At 28.1% G+C, this 22,650-nt stretch overlaps 1 protein-coding gene and 1 non-coding gene across 2 annotated transcripts in view; both read right to left on the reverse strand.

Annotated features, from left to right (window-relative positions):
* Positions 1 to 22,096, reverse strand: part of LOC142330227 (aminopeptidase N-like) — a 149,934-nt gene extending 127,838 nt beyond the window's left edge. Inside the window, exons 1-2 of the mRNA XM_075375380.1 lie at positions 21,962 to 22,096; positions 1,391 to 1,813 (exon numbers count right to left, since the gene is read on the reverse strand). Coding sequence (XP_075231495.1) covers positions 1,391 to 1,813; positions 21,962 to 22,026 — 488 coding nt within the window. The 5' untranslated portion in view covers positions 22,027 to 22,096. The remainder of the gene's footprint in view (positions 1 to 1,390; positions 1,814 to 21,961) is intronic.
* TRNAH-GUG (transfer RNA histidin (anticodon GUG)) lies at positions 12,506 to 12,577 on the reverse strand. Its single transcript has one exon. It is a non-coding gene; the product is annotated as a tRNA-His (tRNA).
* Positions 22,097 to 22,650: the final 554 nt, after the last annotated feature.

The raw sequence follows: 22,650 nt of genomic DNA on the forward strand, positions 1-22,650 counted from the left end.
GAGATAAGTGTCACTAACTGTTAAGCAATGATTCTATATATCCTTCTACTGGTAAATCTGATAGAACTGAAACTCGGAATTTTAAATAGATTATTTCGTAATTAATTTCATCGTCCCGACAAAAAAAAATATATAAATAAATAAAATTATAAATTACAAAAGAAAAAATTATAAATTAAAAAAAAATGAGGGAGGGGCAGAAACTACTCCTACATCATTTTTTTATTTTTCCAAAAATTTACTACCATAATGCTTAAATTATAGAGAGCTTTTCGAAGAATTTATGTTGAAAAAATTAGGAGATATTAATCAAAATATATGCCAACACAAATACGAACGTACATACATCTTCCAGGAATTTTTATAACTTGTTTTGTGTTTTTTGATTTAAATAAGTTGTGAAACGTCAACTTTTGGTAAAATCCGATACCCAAAATTTGGGCAGTCCAATTTTCTTTCTCTTTATAGCTATTATGCTGCAGCAGTTATGAGTTATGTCTGCAAATGTAAAAAATAAAAAAAATAAAGATTCGCTCATTTATTTCCAGCTTACGAAATTTTATGACATATTATGAATTTAATCAACAAAAATAAATTTATGTAACGTAAATGAAACATCCACTTTTTTTTGTAAGATAGTTTTGTATAATGTGAAATTCGTCTGAGCTGTCAAAGAAATTTTTTTATAGTCGGTCGCGTAATAATAATAAAAATAATTAAAAATTTAATTAAATTGTTTCCACTTTTCATACTTTAAATTACTATTTTTGAAATATATGTAGGAACACTAATTTTAATGAAATAGGAAACTGGTATTTACGTATACTTACTTAGTTATAATAAAAAATAATAAAATTTGTATTAACTAAACGCTTCTCTTAGCGCCTTATTTTGGACATTACTTAAAAACGTTAAAATATGAATCAAAAGGTCTGGTCGTTTTTAACTACCCCTTGATCAGCTTTGGGTAAGTTTTAATATTGGTTGCAGATTTATTCATTTATTTATTGTTGCAGCCATTTCAATAGGTAAAAAAACAATGAACAGTTAACGATGTTTCTTTTTTTTCTCACAAAAAAAAGAAAAAACAGAAATAAAACATCGCTAATTAAATTGTTTTGTTTTTTTTTATGTCTTGATTTTAGTAATTTTTGTTCCGAGAAAAAGTAGTCCGTCAGCAGTTATTCTGTTCGACGGTTTTTTTTATTCCAAAATTAGGGATAGATTTTCTTAAAAAAAAAAAAAAGATTAAATGTCTATTACCAAACAAATACACTGTGAAAATATTTTTATATATTACATAAATTCTAAATTACATTAATATTATTATTATAACTACAACTACTAAAATAATTCTAGAAAAATAAATGAAATAATATTGGTGGGTTACCTTGTCATATTATTTTCATCCTTGTAAGAACTTCTAAAGAGTCCATATCCAACATCTGTGATTAGTCCTATATAATCTGAACTGAATATATATTCTTTATCCGGAAATAACTCTTGATCCAGTTGAAACGTTATCATTTGTATTTCTCTATCCAGCGTTCCTGGTGAAACTGTTAAAAATTCACCATCGATCGATGTCACTCTAATCGACGGTTCGATCAGTTTTATTCCTTCACCTACATTAAGCGTTATCGATTTTACTCCTGAAATTTTAGGACGAAATGTTATACGGACATCACCATCAAAATAGATTTCGGGATCATTTTCAGTAAAATACGGTATTATTGTTAATTTATAATGTGATGCTTCTATGTTATCTGGTAAAATATAATCGCTATCCGGTCTTCGTCCAAATGAATTGAAACTGAAAAAAATAAATAAAATTATATTAGTTGTATGCAGTTAATATTTAACTATTTTTTAAAAAATCTGATAACAAAGTTGTAGTACTTTCCTGGTATTAGTTATTTATTCTTATTGTATATTGTAAAATAATTATACATGAGAAAAGGTACCTAAGATTTAATTTTTGTGGTGGTGATAATTTATTATGAAGTTTTATTGTTAAATTATCATTATATCTTTAAATAGAACAAAAACATAGAATAGAGGAAAAAAGAATTCTCCCTGAAGGTGTAAAATTTCTGAGAAGAGAAGAAGAAAAAAGAAATTATATATTTAGCATGGTCCACAGTGGCCGAATCGAAATGTAAAAAACTAAAAAAGTTTTAAAAAGTGAAAGAATCGGTATTTTTAATTTTTTTTCTGCTCCCCGTTTCCAAAATCACCTTTCAGGAGAATTTTTTTTATCTTTCTACTTTTAATATGCTAAAATGTGCCACTGATAAATGTATAACCAATAAAAATTTATTTGTTGTTTTTTTTTTTTGAGGTGAGTGAATTATGATGAAATTTTATTGTAATAATATTACTAAAAACTTAAATAAAAAAATGTATAAACATTAAAAAAAAATCGATATTTTTTACTTTGATCGGCTCTCCATCCGTAATATTGCTCCGAACGTATTTTTTTGGAGTCGTTTGCATTATTACTATGCTTAGGAAGGTATTAAAAAAACTCGGTTAAAAATATGCAATAAATAAGAATATAGGTTATTTTCAATTTTTTTTTTTGGGAGGTGAATTGATACAATTTTTTTTTTTTTAAATGGTGAGAAGCATGCACGCATGTACTGAGCTTAATATAATGTGTGGTTATGTTGCAAAATTTAAAAAGTATTTACCCTCGAGACACCTTGCACCAATGGGGATATTGACCCCAAAATTATATCAATAAATTTCCCTATACATACGAGTTTGTGTACAAAATTTCATAAAATTCGGTTCATCCACTCAAATGTTATTGAACTTCAATCACGCCGCATATATACATAAAAACATTGCCCCCCCCCGCCCTTTTTTTAGTGATTACCATACTTTCCTTCTTGTAACATAGCTCTACAACTGAAAACAAAAATTATTACAATTATTTATTAAATAACATCTATATTCCTATTACGGGTAAACTATAACCCATAAATGTTTACAATGTACAAATTTCATAACCGCATTGCCCTAAAATAAATTGTTATATGTATCCTTGTGGTTGAGCTAAATTTCTTAAACTTCCGTTATTATTATTATTAAGGATTATCCTGAAGGATGGAAATGCAGAATAAAATTTAAATAAATATTAACAATTATAAAGAAAAGTATATAAGTGATCTTGATTATTATATTGCATTGTTTTCCCTTTCAGCGGTATATGTAACAAATTAATGTCTGTCTGCGGGTCAGACTTAAGAAAAAAATTGCAGGAAATTGAGGTGTGTGGAATCCTGAAAATATGTATTACCATTATTTAATTTTTAAGCTCTTTGCAAGAAACAGCATAAAATATAGGACTGGTGGTTTTTTTATTTGTTTTCTTTATGTTTGGAAAACTCATTTCGTGTCGTATTTGTAAACCATTTAATCTTTTTTTTTTATTCTTCGTATGTTTTCATAATAGCTATTGGATCTCTTTAACTGATATATGTAAGTTAATAAACAAGTATACACAATAACGAGTCGATTTATTAGTAATGCAATACTGCAGAAGTCTGATATGTTTGGTGTAAGCTTTATTTATTTTTGATATATTGGTAACTTAATGTTGCGTTATGAAAACAAATCGTTTGATACTATTTCATTAAAACTAGTGTATTTTTCCTTGTATTACAGAATTAAAAGGAAAGAAAATATACCATCAGATAATCTTTTTTCTGTTTTATTTTATTTTATCTTACAAAATAGCCAATTTGCCCAGTTTCATTGTATTATAACTTTTTTTTATGTTTGCTTTCTATAGCTTGTTGTAGACAATCCCATCCTCCTTAAAAATATATGATTTTAACAGAAAAGCGGGGATGTTCTATTTTACGGTAAAGAAGTTCAACAGAACAGTGTATGAAAAGCTTAGTATGCTACATCAATCTATCAGCAGGAACACGTAATTTAATAAATCCTAGCAATACTAAAAACTCTACTATGACTTAAAAATTAAAATAATATAAACACAGAAATGTATGAATTCAATTCTCAACAGTACATAAGTCAGATGAAATAAAATCTAAAATAGTATATCCCTTTGTCTATTTAAATCTAATATCAGTTGCGATTTGATTAACATTCATATAATTTACATTTTTCACTATTCAGAACAAAGGAGAAATCATGTTATAAAAGTCGTTCAATAAACGTATATATATGTATATGGTGGTTTATTTGTTTACCTTTTGTTTGAAAAACTCATTTCGTGTCGTATTTATAAACCATATTAATATATATATATATATATATATATATATATATATATATATATATATATATATATATTACCTAAACGTTTTCTTAATAGAATAAAAATTCTCGTTGAAAACATATACTCCACTTTCATAAATTAAATTAAAACTTTTTATATTTATTAGTGATGTACATTCGGTTGACCAAATTTAAATAATTTATACTTTTTATTAATCCTGTATGGAATATTGATAACTGTACTAAAAATATCATAGTCCATAAGTCGATTATAAATGAAAATAACTTTTAGACTCTTAACGAAGCAATGCCCAAGAGATTTCATCCAACTTCATATGGCATTTGGTGTGCACTCAGACCAGATGAAATAGCTTCCAAAGGGATTTTATTTACACAACCCCAATCTTCAAACTAATAATCTCTCTTTCATAATCCTAAATCACAGAATAGTACTTAAAGGCTGATCTGAGAAGGGTTTGATAGCGGTACCTGGTGTTGTTAATTTGCTTTACGTGTCCCTGCACACCTAAAAAAGCAGCCCAAGACTCCTCGATATGCTAGTGTCCACTTTGTTAATTACAAATAATATTAATCCTAATCTGTTACAGGGAAAACTCACTTAATTCACAACTGCTATAATAGAAAAAATAAAATAAATAAATTAGTGCCTGAAAATATAATCTGTTCATAATTAATACAGGCAATTTGTCATCAAAATAGGCTGTATTTGAAAATCCTTACCTACCGACTGATCTTTTGTCCATGAGTTAGGGGTGATGAGGGAAGCTTAACTCCAGATTTTTAGCATCCCCCTCCCATAGATTTTTGAAAAACTCGAAATACTCAAAAGGTTTTTGAAATGCGTTTTTCTCTGAATTTATGCATTTTAGAGAAAAGTTTTTCAAACATAAAATGTAGAGGACATTCTCCTCTACAATTAATGTCTTTGAAGTTATGTCGTATAATTTGAAATTGAAATACTAGGTGCCGCTGAAGTTGTAAAAAACGTTGTATACGACTAGACCGGTTTCGAACACGTACCCAATTCACAACATTTTCACACTTTCACCAGCTACAGCTTCAAACGGTAAGTCGTACAAGAAAATTGTTTAAATAAAAGTTGTCTGTTTTTTGAGATTAACAACTTTTCCATCTGCAATATAGACGAAATTTTTTCCGGTGAAAACCCCGAAAAAACACGTTTTTTTAAAATTCAGCGCCACCTAGTATTTCAATTTCAAATTATACGGCATAACTTCATGGACATTAATCGTAGAGGAGAATGTCCTCTACAGTTTTTGTTTTAAAAACTTTTCTCTAAAATGCATAGATTCAGAAAAAACGCATTTCAAAAAACTTTTGAGTTTTTGAAAAATCTATGGGAGGGGATGTTAAAAATCTGGAGTTAAGCTTCCCTCATCGCCCCTAACATATGGAAAAAACATCAATCGGTAGGTAAGGATTTTCAAATAAAAATACAAATTGACTATACTATATGCATTTACTTTCAGAAGAAAAAATATCACAAGAACTACACTTGATTATAAAGTACCGCAGTTATATTACTAATTGTGATGGAGTGATATAGTGTACAAGTTTATTAGCTTGTACAAATGTACAAAATCAACTATAATTTTGTACAAGTGTACAAAATCTTAAAGGTATTCATTTAAGATGTTATCTAGAGAATATTAGGGTATATTATCATTATATTTGTGGTAATAAATAATTAATTGTGGAATATCTACGAAAAAAAAAAATACTTACTTAAAATTTTCTATCAAACGTAGAAATTGTACGACAAAATAAATAAAATGATTAATATTTCTCAATATTAGCCTCTTAAGATTGTTTTATCGGTGCTAAATCGGCTGTCAGATCATTATTTTCTCCCTCTTTTTTCTGTTAAGCCTCCGGAACCATTGTAGGTATTACTTCAGAGGATGATATGTATGAATATAAATGAAGTGTGGTCCTCATTCGAGTACGTGTGGTTAATTGAAACCCAACCACCAAAGAACACCGGTATCCGGGATCTAATATTCAAATCCGAATATAAGTAACTGCCTTTATTAGGATTTGAACAACCTTAGAACTCTCGACTCCAAAATCAGCTGATTTGCGATGACGAGTTAACCACTAGACCAGCCCGTTTGGCTACTGCTTGGCGCTTGTAATAATTAATCCTGTAGATCGATATTTAAAAAGTTAAATTTGTTAATTTATCCTTAAATCCTTATTCTTATTTCTTGTGTTTCTATTTATGATTATATTTTTTATAAACAAGTATCACTTATTAACAAAAAAAAAAATTTACTTCTACCAAGCTAAGCAACAGAACTCCTTCTTCATTTTCCTGTTTAGTCTCCGGGTATTACCGTTCAGTTATTACTTCATTTACACTCATACATATCATACTCTGAAGTGTAGTCTTGTACAGTCTCAGTTTGACTATTCCTGAGATGTGTGGTTAATTGAAACCCAACCACCAAAGAACACCCGTATCCACGACCTAGTATGCAAATCCGTATAAAAGTAACTGCCTTTACTAGGACTTGTACGCTGGAATTCTCGACTTCCAAATCAGCTAATTTGGGAAGACGCGTTCACCAATAGACCAACCCGGTGAGTTTAAGCAACAGGACTGTTTTCATTTATATCAAATACAGTACTTGGGCTTACGAGAAAGCGCGTTATTATGCCGTTGATGCAATTTTTAATAAATTACCGAACCCTTTAAAAAAATCTTCCCACTAATTTATTTAAAATACCATTAAAAGTGAAAGACTGTTATTCTGTTGGTGAATTGTTAAATAAAAATAATTAACAAATTAAAAAAATAATGCATAAGTTTCTGCATCCCGTTTAACGAGTATATAAATATATTCCTATATTTCATTAACGTCTTTTGATTTGTTAATTATTTTTTAGTTATTTTTTATAATCTTTTTATATTCTTCGTGTATTTAATGTAATTTCATGTTTATTTAAATATTTAATATGGGTTTTAATCGCATGTATTGTTTACCTTATAATGAATTTTCTATTGTATAATGCTTCTCTAATCAAGCACGGTTCGCATTGATTCATCTAGGCAAATGCTGAGGCAGTTCCTTTTTAGTTCCTTGTAGGAAGTAAAGGAAATATTGTGATCGCGAAAAATTTCGGTTTTCAGATTTCAACCGAAATATCCATCTTGACCTGACCATCCCTGAATCCATTATGATTAGTTTCGCCGTGACGTTTATACGTGCGTATGTAAGTACATACGTATGTACCTCGCATAACTAAAAAACGATTAGCCGTAGGATGTTGAAATTTTTGATTTAGGACTGTTGTAACATCTAGTTGTGCTCCTCCCTTTTTGATTGCAATCGACTCAACCATAAGTGTCCAAAAATATCAAAATCTAAAAAGATTTGGATTTTGGTTTTTTTTCAAAACTGCAGCACTAAGTGCTCATTGAGAGCTTTTCAACGATATGCATAAGTGGTATTTATTTTCATTTGTTCCAGAGTTATAGCCAAATAGAATTTTAATTAATGAAATATTTGGATCAAGGGGAAGGAACAACATCGGTTCGAATCAGACTTCATCTCCTTTTCTTTTTGTTAACTTCTTTTTTTAAATTAAAATATATTGATTTATTAACAATTATTAACCTCTGATTTTAAAAAGAATTTTACAATACAAAATAATTCAATAAAGTTTAATTTAAAAATAATTCAGTAAATTCTGATTCGAACAGATGTGCAGGGGAAGGCACATCGGTTCGAATCAGACTTCATCTCCTTTTTTTAATTTTTTTTTTTAATTTAAATATATTGATTTATTAATAATTATTATCCTCTGTAAAAAAAATACGATAAATTGTAATTCAATAATAAATAATAATAATAAAAATATGGAAAAATATCAGAAGTTATTTACGACAAAATCTTATGTACTTTTCATTTAAAAAAAAAATGTGTAAATATAATTTAATATGTGTACAAGGAAGTTATGTTGTGCCCACATTAGATTTTTCAACCTATAGAACATCATACATATCCATTACTGAAATGATCTGTACAACATATTACTAATAAGAATAAAAGTTCTATTTATTTATTTACGAACAATGGACTCTTCATAATGAGCAAATTTGGTAAATATAAATACATAGTATATTCCATTGGCCTTATTTTAAATAACGCAGATAATACATCTTCTAACATTCTACGTTGGTAATATAGTAAGGACTCCACAAATCTCATATTGAAAAATAAATCTAACCAGAAAACTATGTAGTATCTTTAAACATTAAATCGTTGGTAAACTCTCTGTATTAACTAATAATAACTTCTTTAGACGTGTTTGTTTAATTTGACACTTATTAAAAATAGTTAAAGGTAAATCGTAAAAATAACCCATCTAGTATTATTTTTACTTTCCCGTCAAGATAGCGCTATAGCAGTCCTATAGCTCTAGAAGGGAAAGTAATAATCGGTCCAATTTTTTATGTACAGTTTTCACGGATCTTGACGTTTTGAGAACTAAGGAACCCAAGAAACCGGATGGAAATTTCTCGGAAGTTAATGTTTGTACGTACGTATGTTCGGTGTTGGCCTCTAAATCACCTTATATCTTCACAACCACTAGACCGATTTTGACCAAACTCCATCAGATTTTGACCAAACTTAAAAGGTCAAGGGGGTGAGGCTGTAGAGCAAGGTCTTTTTCAGTATCTCAAGATTTCGCCTAATTAAAAGTCATTTTTTTCTTTTTATTTATTTTATATATATATTACTAAATCTTTTTGTACCTAAACATTGACTACAAATAACGATGAATTAGAAGAATATTTTATACAATTATCTAATACTTGTAATAAATAAAATAAAAAATTACGGTCAAATATTTGTACCTTTGGGTTCACTTAACTGAACCTAAGAAGGTTGCCTCGTCTGGCGACTAGAGGCAAAGGTACCTCCCGGAACCGTGTTCATGCTTAACTGGGGGTCTGATTCCGAGAGGCAGGGGAAAAAAAGATTTCCGAAGAGACTCTGTCATATACAACAAACTACTAGCTCGATAAGAGTTACGAATCATTAAGATATACTATATAAGAAAATTTTCACATCGTAAAAAGGATATATAAAAAAAATTATTAACTGAATTTCGTTTCATTTTTTCAAGTATTTTTAGCTATCTACTGCAAAATAAAATACAATTATTTTTATCAAACTCCCTTATTTTTTTCTATTTAGAATCTTTCTTTTTCCTGTTTAGCCTCCGGTAACTACCGTTTAGACAATACTTCAGAGGATGAATGAGGATGATATGTATGAGTGTGAATGAAGTGTTGTACATTCTCAGTTCGACCATACCTGAGATGTGTGGTTATTTGAAACCCAACCACCAAAGAACACCGGTATCCACGATCTAGTATTCAAGTCCGTGTAAAAGTAGCTGGCTTTACTAGTCTATTTAGAATCTACTTAATGCTATCATAACTGTACTTATATATTTTAGCGTTAGTTTATTACTTTACATAAAAATATAAAATTAGATAGGAAAATTCATTATTTATTCAAAATGTTTATAATCTACTTGAAAGGCGAAAAAAATTGACTAAATATAAAATTATATATATATTATATATATATATATATTTAATTTTAAAGTAAACAATCTTATATCTTATTTAATTTGAAAGGCATACACATTAAATATGTAAAATTGTAACTAATAACAAATCTGAATATAGTAATCAATATTGGTAATGATTTATATGTTTATGTTTATGATAAAAGATTTAATGAAAGAAAATCTTTTATCATAAACATAATTTTTTTTATGTAGAGTTAAATTTTTGTTATATAAAGAAGAATGCATACATCATTAAAAAATATACGTATTTATTTTGTCATTAATTATTAGTTTAAAATTTTATGAAAAATAATATTGTTTGAATTGCTAAACAATTAAAATTTAAATACAAAGAATTCATCGATAGTTCTTTCTTAGAAAGGTTATCTTTTTTTTGTATACTATTAACTGTACAATTTACAAGCTTTTAAAAAATTTATAGCATTATTTTCAAATCTTTATAAGGACATTGAGTGGGGACGGCCAATTCTTTTTCAACATATTCTGACAGGTTGTTTAAACTCACAGACTGTTGTTTGCCTTGTAAATAAATGATTTGAAAAATGAACTGGAAGGGATTCTTTATATCGGATAATAAATGTTCAATACTAATTTATATGTTTGCCTTGTGCTCCTCACCATAAAATATTCAAATTATGATAAGTGGAACTTATAACGAATTTAAAAGTAACTTGTAAGATTTAATGTTCACAAGTTGGGAGGGATTCTGAAGGTAAATGAAAATTGTTAATATAATAAATAACAGTTAATAGAGAAAGTAAATAAATATAAGCATTTGGGTGTTTTTCTGTGTAATATTTACGGATTGTTTTTTTTTAAAAATAGTGGTAATATAGCGTTGTAAACAGCTTATGGAAAATATCTTTCTGAAAAACAAAAAATTTGTTTGTGATGAGAAAAATTTATTTCTAAGAAAATGAGGCATCGTGTAGGATGACTGTTTCGTAAGGAGAAAAACTTTAGGGTTATATAAGACAGGGGAAAAATAAAACAGTTTCAAAGTTTTATTAAAAATAAATAGATATTTGGGATTTCAAGAAGTACGCTTAATTTTATACTGCATTTGAAAATGAATCTTACTCATCTACTGTTGAGAATGCAACTTGATTATATGTTATAGACGTCAGTCATTCCAAATAATGCAAACGTTTTCATAAAATCGTTAGCAAATAAGAATGCTAGCTGGTTTAGGAAATAGAATGTTGTAACTAGAAATTCAGGGTTACAATTAGTAACAAAAAAACTTGGAATTTTTCGCTCGTGGTAACATTAAGACAAGATTTGTATCTTTAGATCTAACCGGACTATATTAACTAATTCGGGTTCAGTTAATTTGTTAACAGAAGGATGTGTAGAAGGTAATAATGAAAAAAGATAAAGATAGGATTAAGTAAAACAAATAACGGGTAATTATGTCGAGGTTAAATTAGCTTGGAACGAAAGGACTGTAAAACAGCATCAAACGAAAATGTGACTTAATGATCAAGATTAAAAACATAATTATCACTTTATATTAAAGATCGAGATCCATTAGTGCTTGTAGTATCAATAAAATTTAAACGCAAGCTATTTCATGTCTACAGTTTGTTATTTGTTTCTGTTATTACAACACATCCTCATACGTTAATACTTTAACGTATTAACGTATTCGTACAGTATAACAGAAACCCATGTGGGTTGTCAATTAACGAACGACGGCCACACCGACTGTGCTTAAAATGCATTGCCTAAATGTAAATTACTAATATTATTACAATAGATTAATATTTTGTTCTGTTCTTAACATTTATTTTCGATATTATCTTAATTTTAAATTTTCGAAGAATCAGTAGACTTTAGGTAATTATTATTTTGCTGTATTATAATTGATTTTCACGTTAAGAAATTGTTTTTTCGATGTTATGTATTGTATATTGTAAAATATATATTGCATAGATATATAAAATTTTTGCATGACAGAGTTTTTACATACCTTTTCAAAACCCTTTGTAAAAAAAGAAAAAACATAATTATCATTAAAAATTTCCGGAAAGATGTATGTATAGATACTAGCGTCTCGTATCAGATCGCCTAGAACCGTAACGGTTATGGTATTTAATATCCATAAATATATTACATTTGAAAGTTCTTTTTATACTCTTCTTTTCTTTCTTACGTAATGTTTGACTTTTACATTCCATAAAAATACCGTAAATTAATAAATTAACATTTCTATTATTATTGTTATGAATTTTCTTACGGTTTTAAATAACATGATAATTTTATCGAAATACCTTTAATGTTTAAAGCTCTATAAGATTGGATTCAACGTAACTATGTTAAACGGTGAAAAAAATATGTTATCGAACGTATGATTTTTGCATGCGAATCTAATTTAAGAGCACCGATGTACCATATGACATATCTTATTTTATCTTAAAGATAAAATGAAAGAATGAAACATCTTACGTTGAATTACAAACTCAACTTTTGACTAAAAAAAATTGATTTATTTCTTGAATTTTTAAAAAGATTTTAAATTCATTAATTAATGAAAAGATTAAAAATAGTTTAAATTAATGTCTAACAAATAGAATTAAAAAAAAAAAAAATGCATAAGTAATGCCGTGACCAGGATTCGAACCTGGGTTATCGCGGCCACAACGCGAGGTCCTAACCACTAGACTATCACGGCTGATACATATCACCGCCGTTAAGGAAAGTAAGAAAAAGTGAAACCTGAAATCGAATAGAATAATATATATGTAGAAATAAGTTATGAATTTTTCTTCATTAAAGGTATGTGTGTATACTTTAGCGACCGTAGCTACTATTATTCTGTGTTTTGTAATTTAGTTTCTTTTTCAGGCTTCTATAAAGCCTGAATAATTTGTTATTTATCAATATTGTTCTCACAATCATGAGGATTACGAACAGTGCGGTGTTCCAGGGGCAAAGCCTTCTGGGTGGACGGGAATGGCGATCGAAGCGAGCTCTGCAGCCGTGGGATAGGTCCCATGGTTTCGGGAGGCCCTGAGGAACCCCTGAATTGGCTACGTGATTTTGGCTAGACGGTCCGGCTTTATCGAGATGAAATAAATCTAAAAACCTTCTCGGGTATGCCAAGAAACATGGGTAAAAATTTGGTCGCGATTGTCGAGTTTTTTCCCCAAACAAAAAAGAACTCTCTTCGTCATATATATTAATGAATATATAGATAGCTACCTATGTATCTAGGCTTGATTTTTTGCTTTATATCTATATATATCTCTTACACTTTTTGCTTTATATCTCTAAAACTGGCTGGACCAATTCGGATGAAATTTTGGCATGATGATTTCTTCTGTATATCGAGTATTAACGCCATTTAATTTTTCTCACAGTTGCTTAAGGAGGCAGGATATAAAGTCTTTATGGGTTCCGTATCTCAAAATTTTACTCAGTGGGTAGATAAATGTTTTCTGTTGGTCTTATTTAAACCCCCATAAAGGGATGAGGTATAAACTATTTTTTTGCTTTGTTATCGTTTCTGGAATAATTGGATAATTCCGTTACATTAGTATGACACTTTGGTTATACATTTGGGCAGTTAGATACATGGTTAGGTGGAGGGTGGGATAATAATTTATATATATATTTTTTTTGCTAGTTATCGATTTGATTGATATCGTCAATTGAAATAATCCGATTTTTATAAAATTAGGTAAAATAATTTCTAAATGTGGGTCACTGATATCATTTAATTTTTGTCAGCATCGATTAAAAGGGTAGGAAATACAGTCAAAATTTAGAGGATCTCAAAATTTTACAAAAATTAGAATAATGTTTTACACATTATATACTGGATGCTTATACATTTTTTATTGAAATTTTTACTTTAAAAAAAAAACAAAAAAAAAACCGTTTACTTTGACCAGATGAACTTAAAATTTAAGTTCTCTTTTTTTATAAAGAGAACTTCCAATTTCCCCTTTTGGTTCAATCGCATCTATTATTCTATTCAAATTTTCCATTTCAATATTCTATTAAAAAATGTATTTTGACTGACATTTTCGCTTTCGTCATTAATGAAATTACATAATTTTTAATGATTTGAAACAGTTTCAAATTTTGTCGGCTTTTGTAAAACACTTTTCTTTTCTTTTAACAACTTTTTACTTTTTTGCAAAAGGAAAAAAAAGCCAAAATTAAAAAGAAAATTGGACTCTGGACTTTTTCTTAACTGCAGTAGTAAGCCCTCATTGAGAGCTTTTCAACGATATATCATAATTGGTACTTATTTTAGTTGGTTCCAGAAGTATAGCCAAATCAAATTTTAATTAATGAAATATTTGGATCTTACAAGGTGAAGGAACATCGGTTCGAATCCTACTTCATCTCCTTTTTTTAACTTAAATATATTGATTTATTAATAATTATTAACCTCTGATTGTACGAAAAATGTTACAATAAATAATAATTCAATAATAACAAAAAAAAAATATATATATATATATATATATATATATGGAAACGTAGACTGGAATAAAATGTTCAGCAATTTAAAAAAATTAGGGTTCAAATACAGAAATAGAAGAACAATTGCTAACATGTACAAGAACCAAACAGCAACAGTAACAATTGAAGAACATAAGAAAGAAGCCGTAATAAGAAAGGGAGTCCGACAAGGATGTTCCCTATCTCCGTTAATTTCTAATCTTTACACGGAACTAGCAGTTAATGATGTTAAAGAACAATTTAGATTCGGAGTAACAGTACAAGGTGAAAAGTTAAAGATGCTGATGATATAGTAATTCTAGCCGAGAGTAAAAAGGATTTAGAAGAAACAATGAACGGCATAGATGAAGTCCTACGCAAGAACTATCGCATGAAAACAAAACAAGAACAAAACAAAAGTAATGAAATGTAGTAGAAATAACAAAGATGGACCACTGAATGTGAAAATAGGAGGAGAAAAGATTATGGAGGTAGAAGAATTACTAAAGATGGACGAAGCATGAGCGATATAAAATGCCGAATAGCACAAGCTAAACGAGCCTTCAGTAAGAAATATAATTTGTTTACATCAAAAAAATTTAAATGTGAGGATAGGATTTTTGAAAGTGTATGTTTGGAGTGTCGCTTTATATGGAAGTGAAACTTGGACGATCGGAGTATCTGAGAAGAAAAGATTAGAAGCTTTTGAAATGTGGTGCTATAGGAGAATGTTAAAAATCAGATGGGTGGATAAAGTGACAAATGAAGAGGTACTGCGGCAAATAGATGAAGAAAGAAGCATTTGGAAAAATATAGTTAAAAGAAGATACAGACTTATAGGACACATACTAAGGCATCCTGGAATAGTCGCTTTAATATTGGAAGGACAGGTAGAAGGGAAAAATTGTGTAGGCAGGCCACGTTTGGAATACGTAAAACAAATTGTTAGGGATGTAGGATGTAGAGGGTATACTGAAATGAAACGACTAGCACTAGATAGGGAATCTTAGAGAGCTGCATCAAACCAGTCAAATGACTGAAGACAAAAAAAAAATATATATATGAAAAAAAATAAGAAGTTATTAATGATATAAAACTGTATGTACTTTTCATTTTAAAAAGTGTGCATATGTAATTTAATAGATGTACAAGGTAGTCATGTGGTGTCCATATCAGATTTTTTTAATTTCTCAGCAAACAACGAGAAAGTATGTTAATCATATCTAAAAACACCTTTTCATTTTTATTACACACACACAAAAACACACGCACACACACACAAAAACACACAGACAAAAACACAAACACAAAAACACACACAAAAACACAAACACAAACACACACACACACACAAAAACACAAAAACACACACACACAAAAACACAAACACACACAAAAACACACACACAAAAACACACACACACACAAAAACACAAACACACACACAAAAACACACACACAAAAACACACACACACAAACACACACACACACACACAAAAACACACACACACAAAAACACACAAACACACACACACAAAAACACACACACACAAACACACACACGCACACAAAAACACACACACACACAAACACACACACACACAAAAACACACACACACAAAAACACACACACACACAAACACACACACACACAAACACACACACACAAAAACACACACACACAAACACACACACACACGCACGCACGCACGCACGCTCATTTCGGTCACCCTTCCCGTCCAGCCAGAAAGCTCTGTCCCCTCTATTTTCATTAAACTCATCTTGTGAGAATAGTAATCGTTAATAAAAATTAAAAACACTTCAATTTATAAAAACCTATGCGTGTATTGTAATTTCTTCGGAGCACCTGTTTGGTCAGAACAAACTTTGAGTGATCTGAAGAATACGGCTTTCAAAATAGTCGGCCTTCATCTTAAAAATATTATTATAACTGGTTATCCGTCCTTCGTATTGGTAAAAATATATTAGACCATTACCATTAGGAAATGACCGTACATCGTTTCTCAATTTCTTGTTAGAGTATTTTAATGTCTTTCATTTTATGTCTTTTAGCCAAATAACCGGATGCAGGTATAGTCACTCGCGTCGTACAGTAGTACAGTAACAGAATGGCTGTGTTGGCTGAACCACCGCGCCGTACAATGTCGCATTCTTTAAAAAACTGAAATCCAAAAAAAAACTGAAACGGTTTTTAGATATTTATCTCGAAGAGTATTTGCAAGCCTAAATCGAGTGAATATCTCATTTAGTATAATCGAAAATGTTTCTTCAAAATGTTTTTACCTTTGCTAAAATAGTGCACAAAAAAATTATTTTTTAATGCAGTACTTTGAAAATTTAGTGTTGCGTGTTTATATCAAAAACATCATTTAAAGATTACGTGGAACATTTAAACGGCATCTTGATTACAGTTTTAATACGAAAACAGTAAAGTTTTATTTCAAAATATTGCACAAAAAATGTATTTTTTAATGCAGTATTTTGAACGTTTCTTTGTTCTAAGAAAATTTATTGTTGCATGTATGTAATGAATATAATAAAATATTGTTAATGTAGTAATGAATGTATCTATATATTTAGTATTATTATTTTTATTGTTACAAACGCTATTACGGAAAATGTAGATATCAGAGACACGTGACAAACTATCGGAAGTAATAATTACAAACATATAAGTAATCTTTATTTCGGTCTAATTTTTTTAACAATTTAACCAAAATAATCATTCAACCGCAGATTACGTTAAAAAAACGGTGAATTAATGTGTTGTTAAATAGCTTTCAAATCGATTGTTTGTTATAAGATATGTTAGTAATTATGTTAGTAATTGTTTAACGTTTTTTTTTTGTTTTTTTTTTACTTCGTGTTACATTCTGCGTTCATTTACGTTCAGTTGATTTGCTGATGAAGGAGAAATGATCATCATCAGCAAGTTTTAGCATGCAGATGAAGTTCTCTCTCTTTCTCGTATATATAATTTTGTTTATAGAAATCTTATAAATATAAGATGTATTATTAATTTATTTATGATTATTCATAAGAGATGAATGCTGGTAGCTAGGAAACAAAATCATTTCTATTGGTTTTCGAGGTTCGTTGTTCACTGATTATAAATTTACGTTTATATTGCATTGACATAAGGATGAAAATATGTGTGTAACATTTAAATATGCTGCACGGATTATTTTATTTAAAAAAAATAGAATAATAAATACGAATACCAACACTATTGAAGCAGTTTGTTTATTTCCTTAAACTTAAAGAACGGGTACACGTACATTTTTATCGCGATTTAATTAAAATTTATTCGTAATACCATAAAGATTTATATGGGATTGGACAGAAAACTTTTTGTTTATACTTTATAATACTCGTGTTTATGTATTGTATAACACCTTTTCACCGATCCTAAGACTGTTTGTTCTACAATAAACGAAACTTTTTTTTTAATTAAAAAAGGATTGATTCTTTGTTGTTTTTGTTTTTAATTTCTTTTCTTGGGCTTACAGAGAAAATTTTATATCGATTTGAAGATATAGTTATATAACTACTTCCTTGTACGAAGTAAAGGAAGTATTGTGATCGCGAAAACATTCGGTTTTGAGATTTCAACGGAAATATCCATTTTGACTATCCCTAAATCCATTTTGACTAGTTTCGGCGTGACGTCTGTACGTACTTATGTATGTATCTCCTATAACTCAAAAACGATTAGCCGTAGGTTATTGATATTTTGAATTTAGGACTGTTGTAACATCTAGTTGTGCACCTCCTCTTTTGATTGCAATCGACTGAACCAAAAGTGTTCAAAAAAACCCAGAATTCAAAATAAAAAGGTTTTTGGACGTTTTCTTAACTGCAGTAATGAGGGAGCTTTTCAGCGATTATGATAAGTGGTACTTATTTTCATTGGTTCCAGAGTTATAGCCAAATCAAATTTTAACTAATGAAATATTTGGTTTTTGGACGTTTTCTTAACTGCAGTAATGAGGGAGCTTTTCAGCGATTATGATAAGTGGTACTTATTTTCATTGGTTCCAGAGTTATAGCCAAATCAAATTTTAACTAATGAAATATTTGGATCTTACTAGGGGAAGGCGCATTTGTAACCTTTTTTTTTTTAATTTAAATATTTAATAATTATCAACCTGTGATTGTAAAACAAATTTACGATATATAATAATTTCGTAACAATAAAAAAAAAAAATTGAAAAAATATTAGAAGTAATTTATGAAATAAAATTTTATGTACTTTTCATTTTAAATAAATGTGTATATGTAATTTAATAATAACTTTATGACTTAATAATTTACTAGTAAATCAGTTTACATTAATATAAATATTAATGTAAATTCATATTCATATATTGTTTAGAATAATATTTTAAATATCATAAACGTTTATCTTAATGAAATTTAATTCTTTTTTTTTGTATTGTATGTAAAGAATTGAGAGAGAGATAACCGTTTAAAAATAATTGCTACACAAAATAATATATTTACTTTAAATCTATAATATTGATAGTTGAAAATTTAATAGCAGGTTATTGAATAAAATTACGATTGCATGATTAAATAGTATTCAGATGATACTATTTGTGGTATTCAAACCTCAAATCGTCAATAAATAGGTCAAGAATAAATTAGGCTTAAATTACCAATATACAATTTATTTATTTAAATATACTCGTAAACAAACAAGTAATGTATATTTATATATAAATAATTATTTTCTTTGCATCAAAACTATAGAGCTGTGCTGCAAGAAGGAAAGTATAGGATCATCAAAAAAGAGTTTTATTTGCATTTCTCGATATGTTTACACTCTGGAACCTCAAAAAACAAAAAAAAGTGGAGTAAGTTTGTACCTATGTGTTACGTTCGGAAGTTATGTACGAGTGTTTGTTTGTTTGAAGCTTAATAACTTTTGATTGGATAAACCGATTTCGATGAAATTTTTTTACAGAGATTTGTGTATGGTTAGTGGTAAAAAAAAGAAAAAAAATTAAAAGGAAAAAATTGAACTGAATTTATTCTAAAGGAAACAAAATGGTTTTATATTAAATTTTTTTTTATAAATATTTTTCGTTTATATATAGCAATTTATTATTACTTAAAATCTGTAAATATACAGTTTAATAATGTAATTGTCAACATGAGATATATTTTGTGGCAAATTGTTGGTAAAATGTTTTTTTGGTCAATACATCCATGTATGGTGGGGAGTTGGGGGTAATTTTTTTTTCAAAATTTTGTAAATATAAACCCACTTTATATTAAGTTCAGTACATGTGTGCATGTTTATCTTAACATTAAAAAAAAAATTCCCCCCAAATTTTCCCTTCCTCAAAAATAAAAAAATATCTTTTTATTAATTACATATTTTTTTGAAATTGAAAAAACTTGTATTTTAATTTATTGCATATCTTTTAATCGAATTTTATTTTTAATCTCTCCCTAGGCATGGAAATATTCCCCAAGCTACAAAAAAAAAAAAACTGTTTGGGGGCAAAACTTAGTTTTTTCAAAGCTTAAAAATATGTATTTTTTTTAAACTGTTTTTTTTGGCTTATTTAAATTTTTAGTAATATTACAATAAAATTTCATCATAACTCATCCCTCGCCCATAAAAAAGATCTTAGGTTAATTACCATTGATTGATTGTACATTTTTCAGTTGAATCTTAAAATTTCTTTCATTTTACAAAGTAAACGTAGAAAAAATCAATAACTATTTCTTGAAAGGTGATTTTTTAGTTAGTTAGGAGAGTAGGAAAAAATAAAATTAATACCGAGTTTTTGAACTTTTTTGGTTTATTTTAACATATAGTGATAATTTTACAATAAAATGTCATCATAAATTAGCCCCAACTCAAAAACAAATTTTAGGTAACTTTTTTCATGTCTCATTATTTTTCCACTACACTATAAAAATAAATAATTAATGCCCAAAAGTTTTACAACGTTGTTAACTTTTTTCTTTTTGTTAAATTTGTTTTTATAAGAATTAGATTTTTAATTTAAATTTAATTATAAAATAATCTAATGATATTAAAATTATTACTTTGTTTATGAGGTTTGTAAAACACATTAATGGTACCGCAGCAAATTTTGATGCTCTAGGTATTTCATAGTGCCTTATTATGTAATATTAACTGAAAAATCTACGTTAAACGTCAAATTTAACGAAGTATGTTACTGATGTTTATTATCAATAGATAAAAACATAATATCAGTAAATAATATTATTACCATGATTATAATCATTATCTATTATCGGTGGTAATAAAAATAATCGGTGGTAATAATTATCCGAACAGTTAGTTCGTACCTCATGAAAAAACGGTTGATCACTAATTTAAACGAAAGTTACAGAATAAATTTATGTTAATCATGTTTTAAAATTACAACATATTCTTTCCGTACTTTTTTAAACCAATGTTTGGTTTCCCCTCTTACCAATAGATTTTAAAATTTATGGGAAAAATTAAAACGACAATAAAAGGAAATCAAATCGTATTCTGTTAAGATATTTTTTCTTGTTGGTTTTTTCAGTTTATTTAACAATGTTTAATCGTTACAGGTAAATTTTTTATTTTTGCGATCTTCAGCATACCACTAGAAATTTTAGAAATGTTGGTTTAAATCTGGTTTGATGTAATAAACAGTAATCATTTTTTTTTTAACCAGTTAATATTTATGAAAATGCGTAATTTTTTATACCTAAACTGACTAAGGATGTTTTCTCATCTTGTTATAATTTTTATACTATTCAGCAGTTTTTTATCGTTTGGTATCTTCAGTATCAATTGGCCAATTATAATTTTATTTATTTTGAAATATATAATTATTTTTTCGTTTTTAAAATATTTTTCAGTAAAAAGTGATTAGTTATAACTTTCGAATGTTTAAATAATATGTAACGAATATGTAATATTTTTATTACAATAAAAATCGACTACAATGTTCATTTAGGTTCGTATTATATTATTTACTCACTTTTTTAGTTTAATGAATTATGTATTTCAAAATTATGTAAGGAAAAACCGAAACAAAATAATATTTATCCAAATATTTCATAAAAAAACACAATTTTTTTTTTGAGAGATTAGATATAATTATTTATTTTTTTTATTAATAAGTAACAATTATACTTTATCTAGCCCATATTACAAAATTTTAACTATTAATCTCTTGCGATTTATTCACTTACTGAATTGAAAAGTTAAAGTAATTTGATATTATATTTCTATTAACATATATGATCAGATTTTAATGACATAAGTAATCGAATTAACTGTCGAATAGATTCTGATGAAAAGTAAACTTTTTGTTATTACAAGATTGAAAAAATATGAAATTTTTGAAATATGAAATATGAACTTTCAACAGTTTTCATGCACTTAAAAATAATCAAATAAAACTTTGAAGGAAATATATATATATATATGAATATTTCCTTCAAAGTTTTTATTTGTATATATATACAGACAGATTTAATTAGTTTTATTAACAGGAAATAATAAAGCTAAAAAAAAAATTAGTGATAGCTAAACAAAGAAAAAAAAAATTGATTTTTTACCTTCTTGGTAAGTTAATAATTCCATTTGCTGTAGCGAGGAACGTTAAAAATAAAAACCAGAACATCTTGCATGAACAAATACTAACGAATTCTTTCACCAGTTCACCTACCTCTCAACTAAACGGCCGCGAATAATACTGTAACTACACATGGTCACCGTATTTCCAGCATTTGAACCTGCCTCCGACAGTGTTACCAACATACAGTAAAGGTAAATATATATTTCCCTTGCGTTATTTTTATAGCTTCACTTCATATACGTATTTATATATTTTTAACAGGTAGTTTATTATGAATAGTTCACTTATAACCGGGGATTAATTATTTTTTTACAGCCTTTTCTAAGAAATGTACGTTATTGCTTTCGGTCAAACATGGGGATTGAGGATAAATTGAAAGTATGAGGAGTACGAAAATATTAACTTAAAATGTAATTTCCTTATGTATTTAAAATTCCGTGATCAATTTTTTTGAAATTTAGATATGATATAGTAGTTTATCTTTGACCGGAGGTAGCTGGAAAACGAGCGAAATCTTTCAAGAGCTGTAACTAACATTTTAGGACATATATTTAAATGAACTTATTCCATTATTCCCAAGAGTAGAATAGATTAGGAAAGTAGCGGGAGAGCTTCGTAGTACACTCTATATATATCAATTTATCTATGCCTGCGTAAAAAATTTGTGGC

Source organism: Lycorma delicatula, chromosome 9 (assembly GCF_047948215.1).
Source record: "Lycorma delicatula isolate Av1 chromosome 9, ASM4794821v1, whole genome shotgun sequence".
Lineage (NCBI taxonomy): Eukaryota > Metazoa > Arthropoda > Insecta > Hemiptera > Fulgoridae > Lycorma > Lycorma delicatula.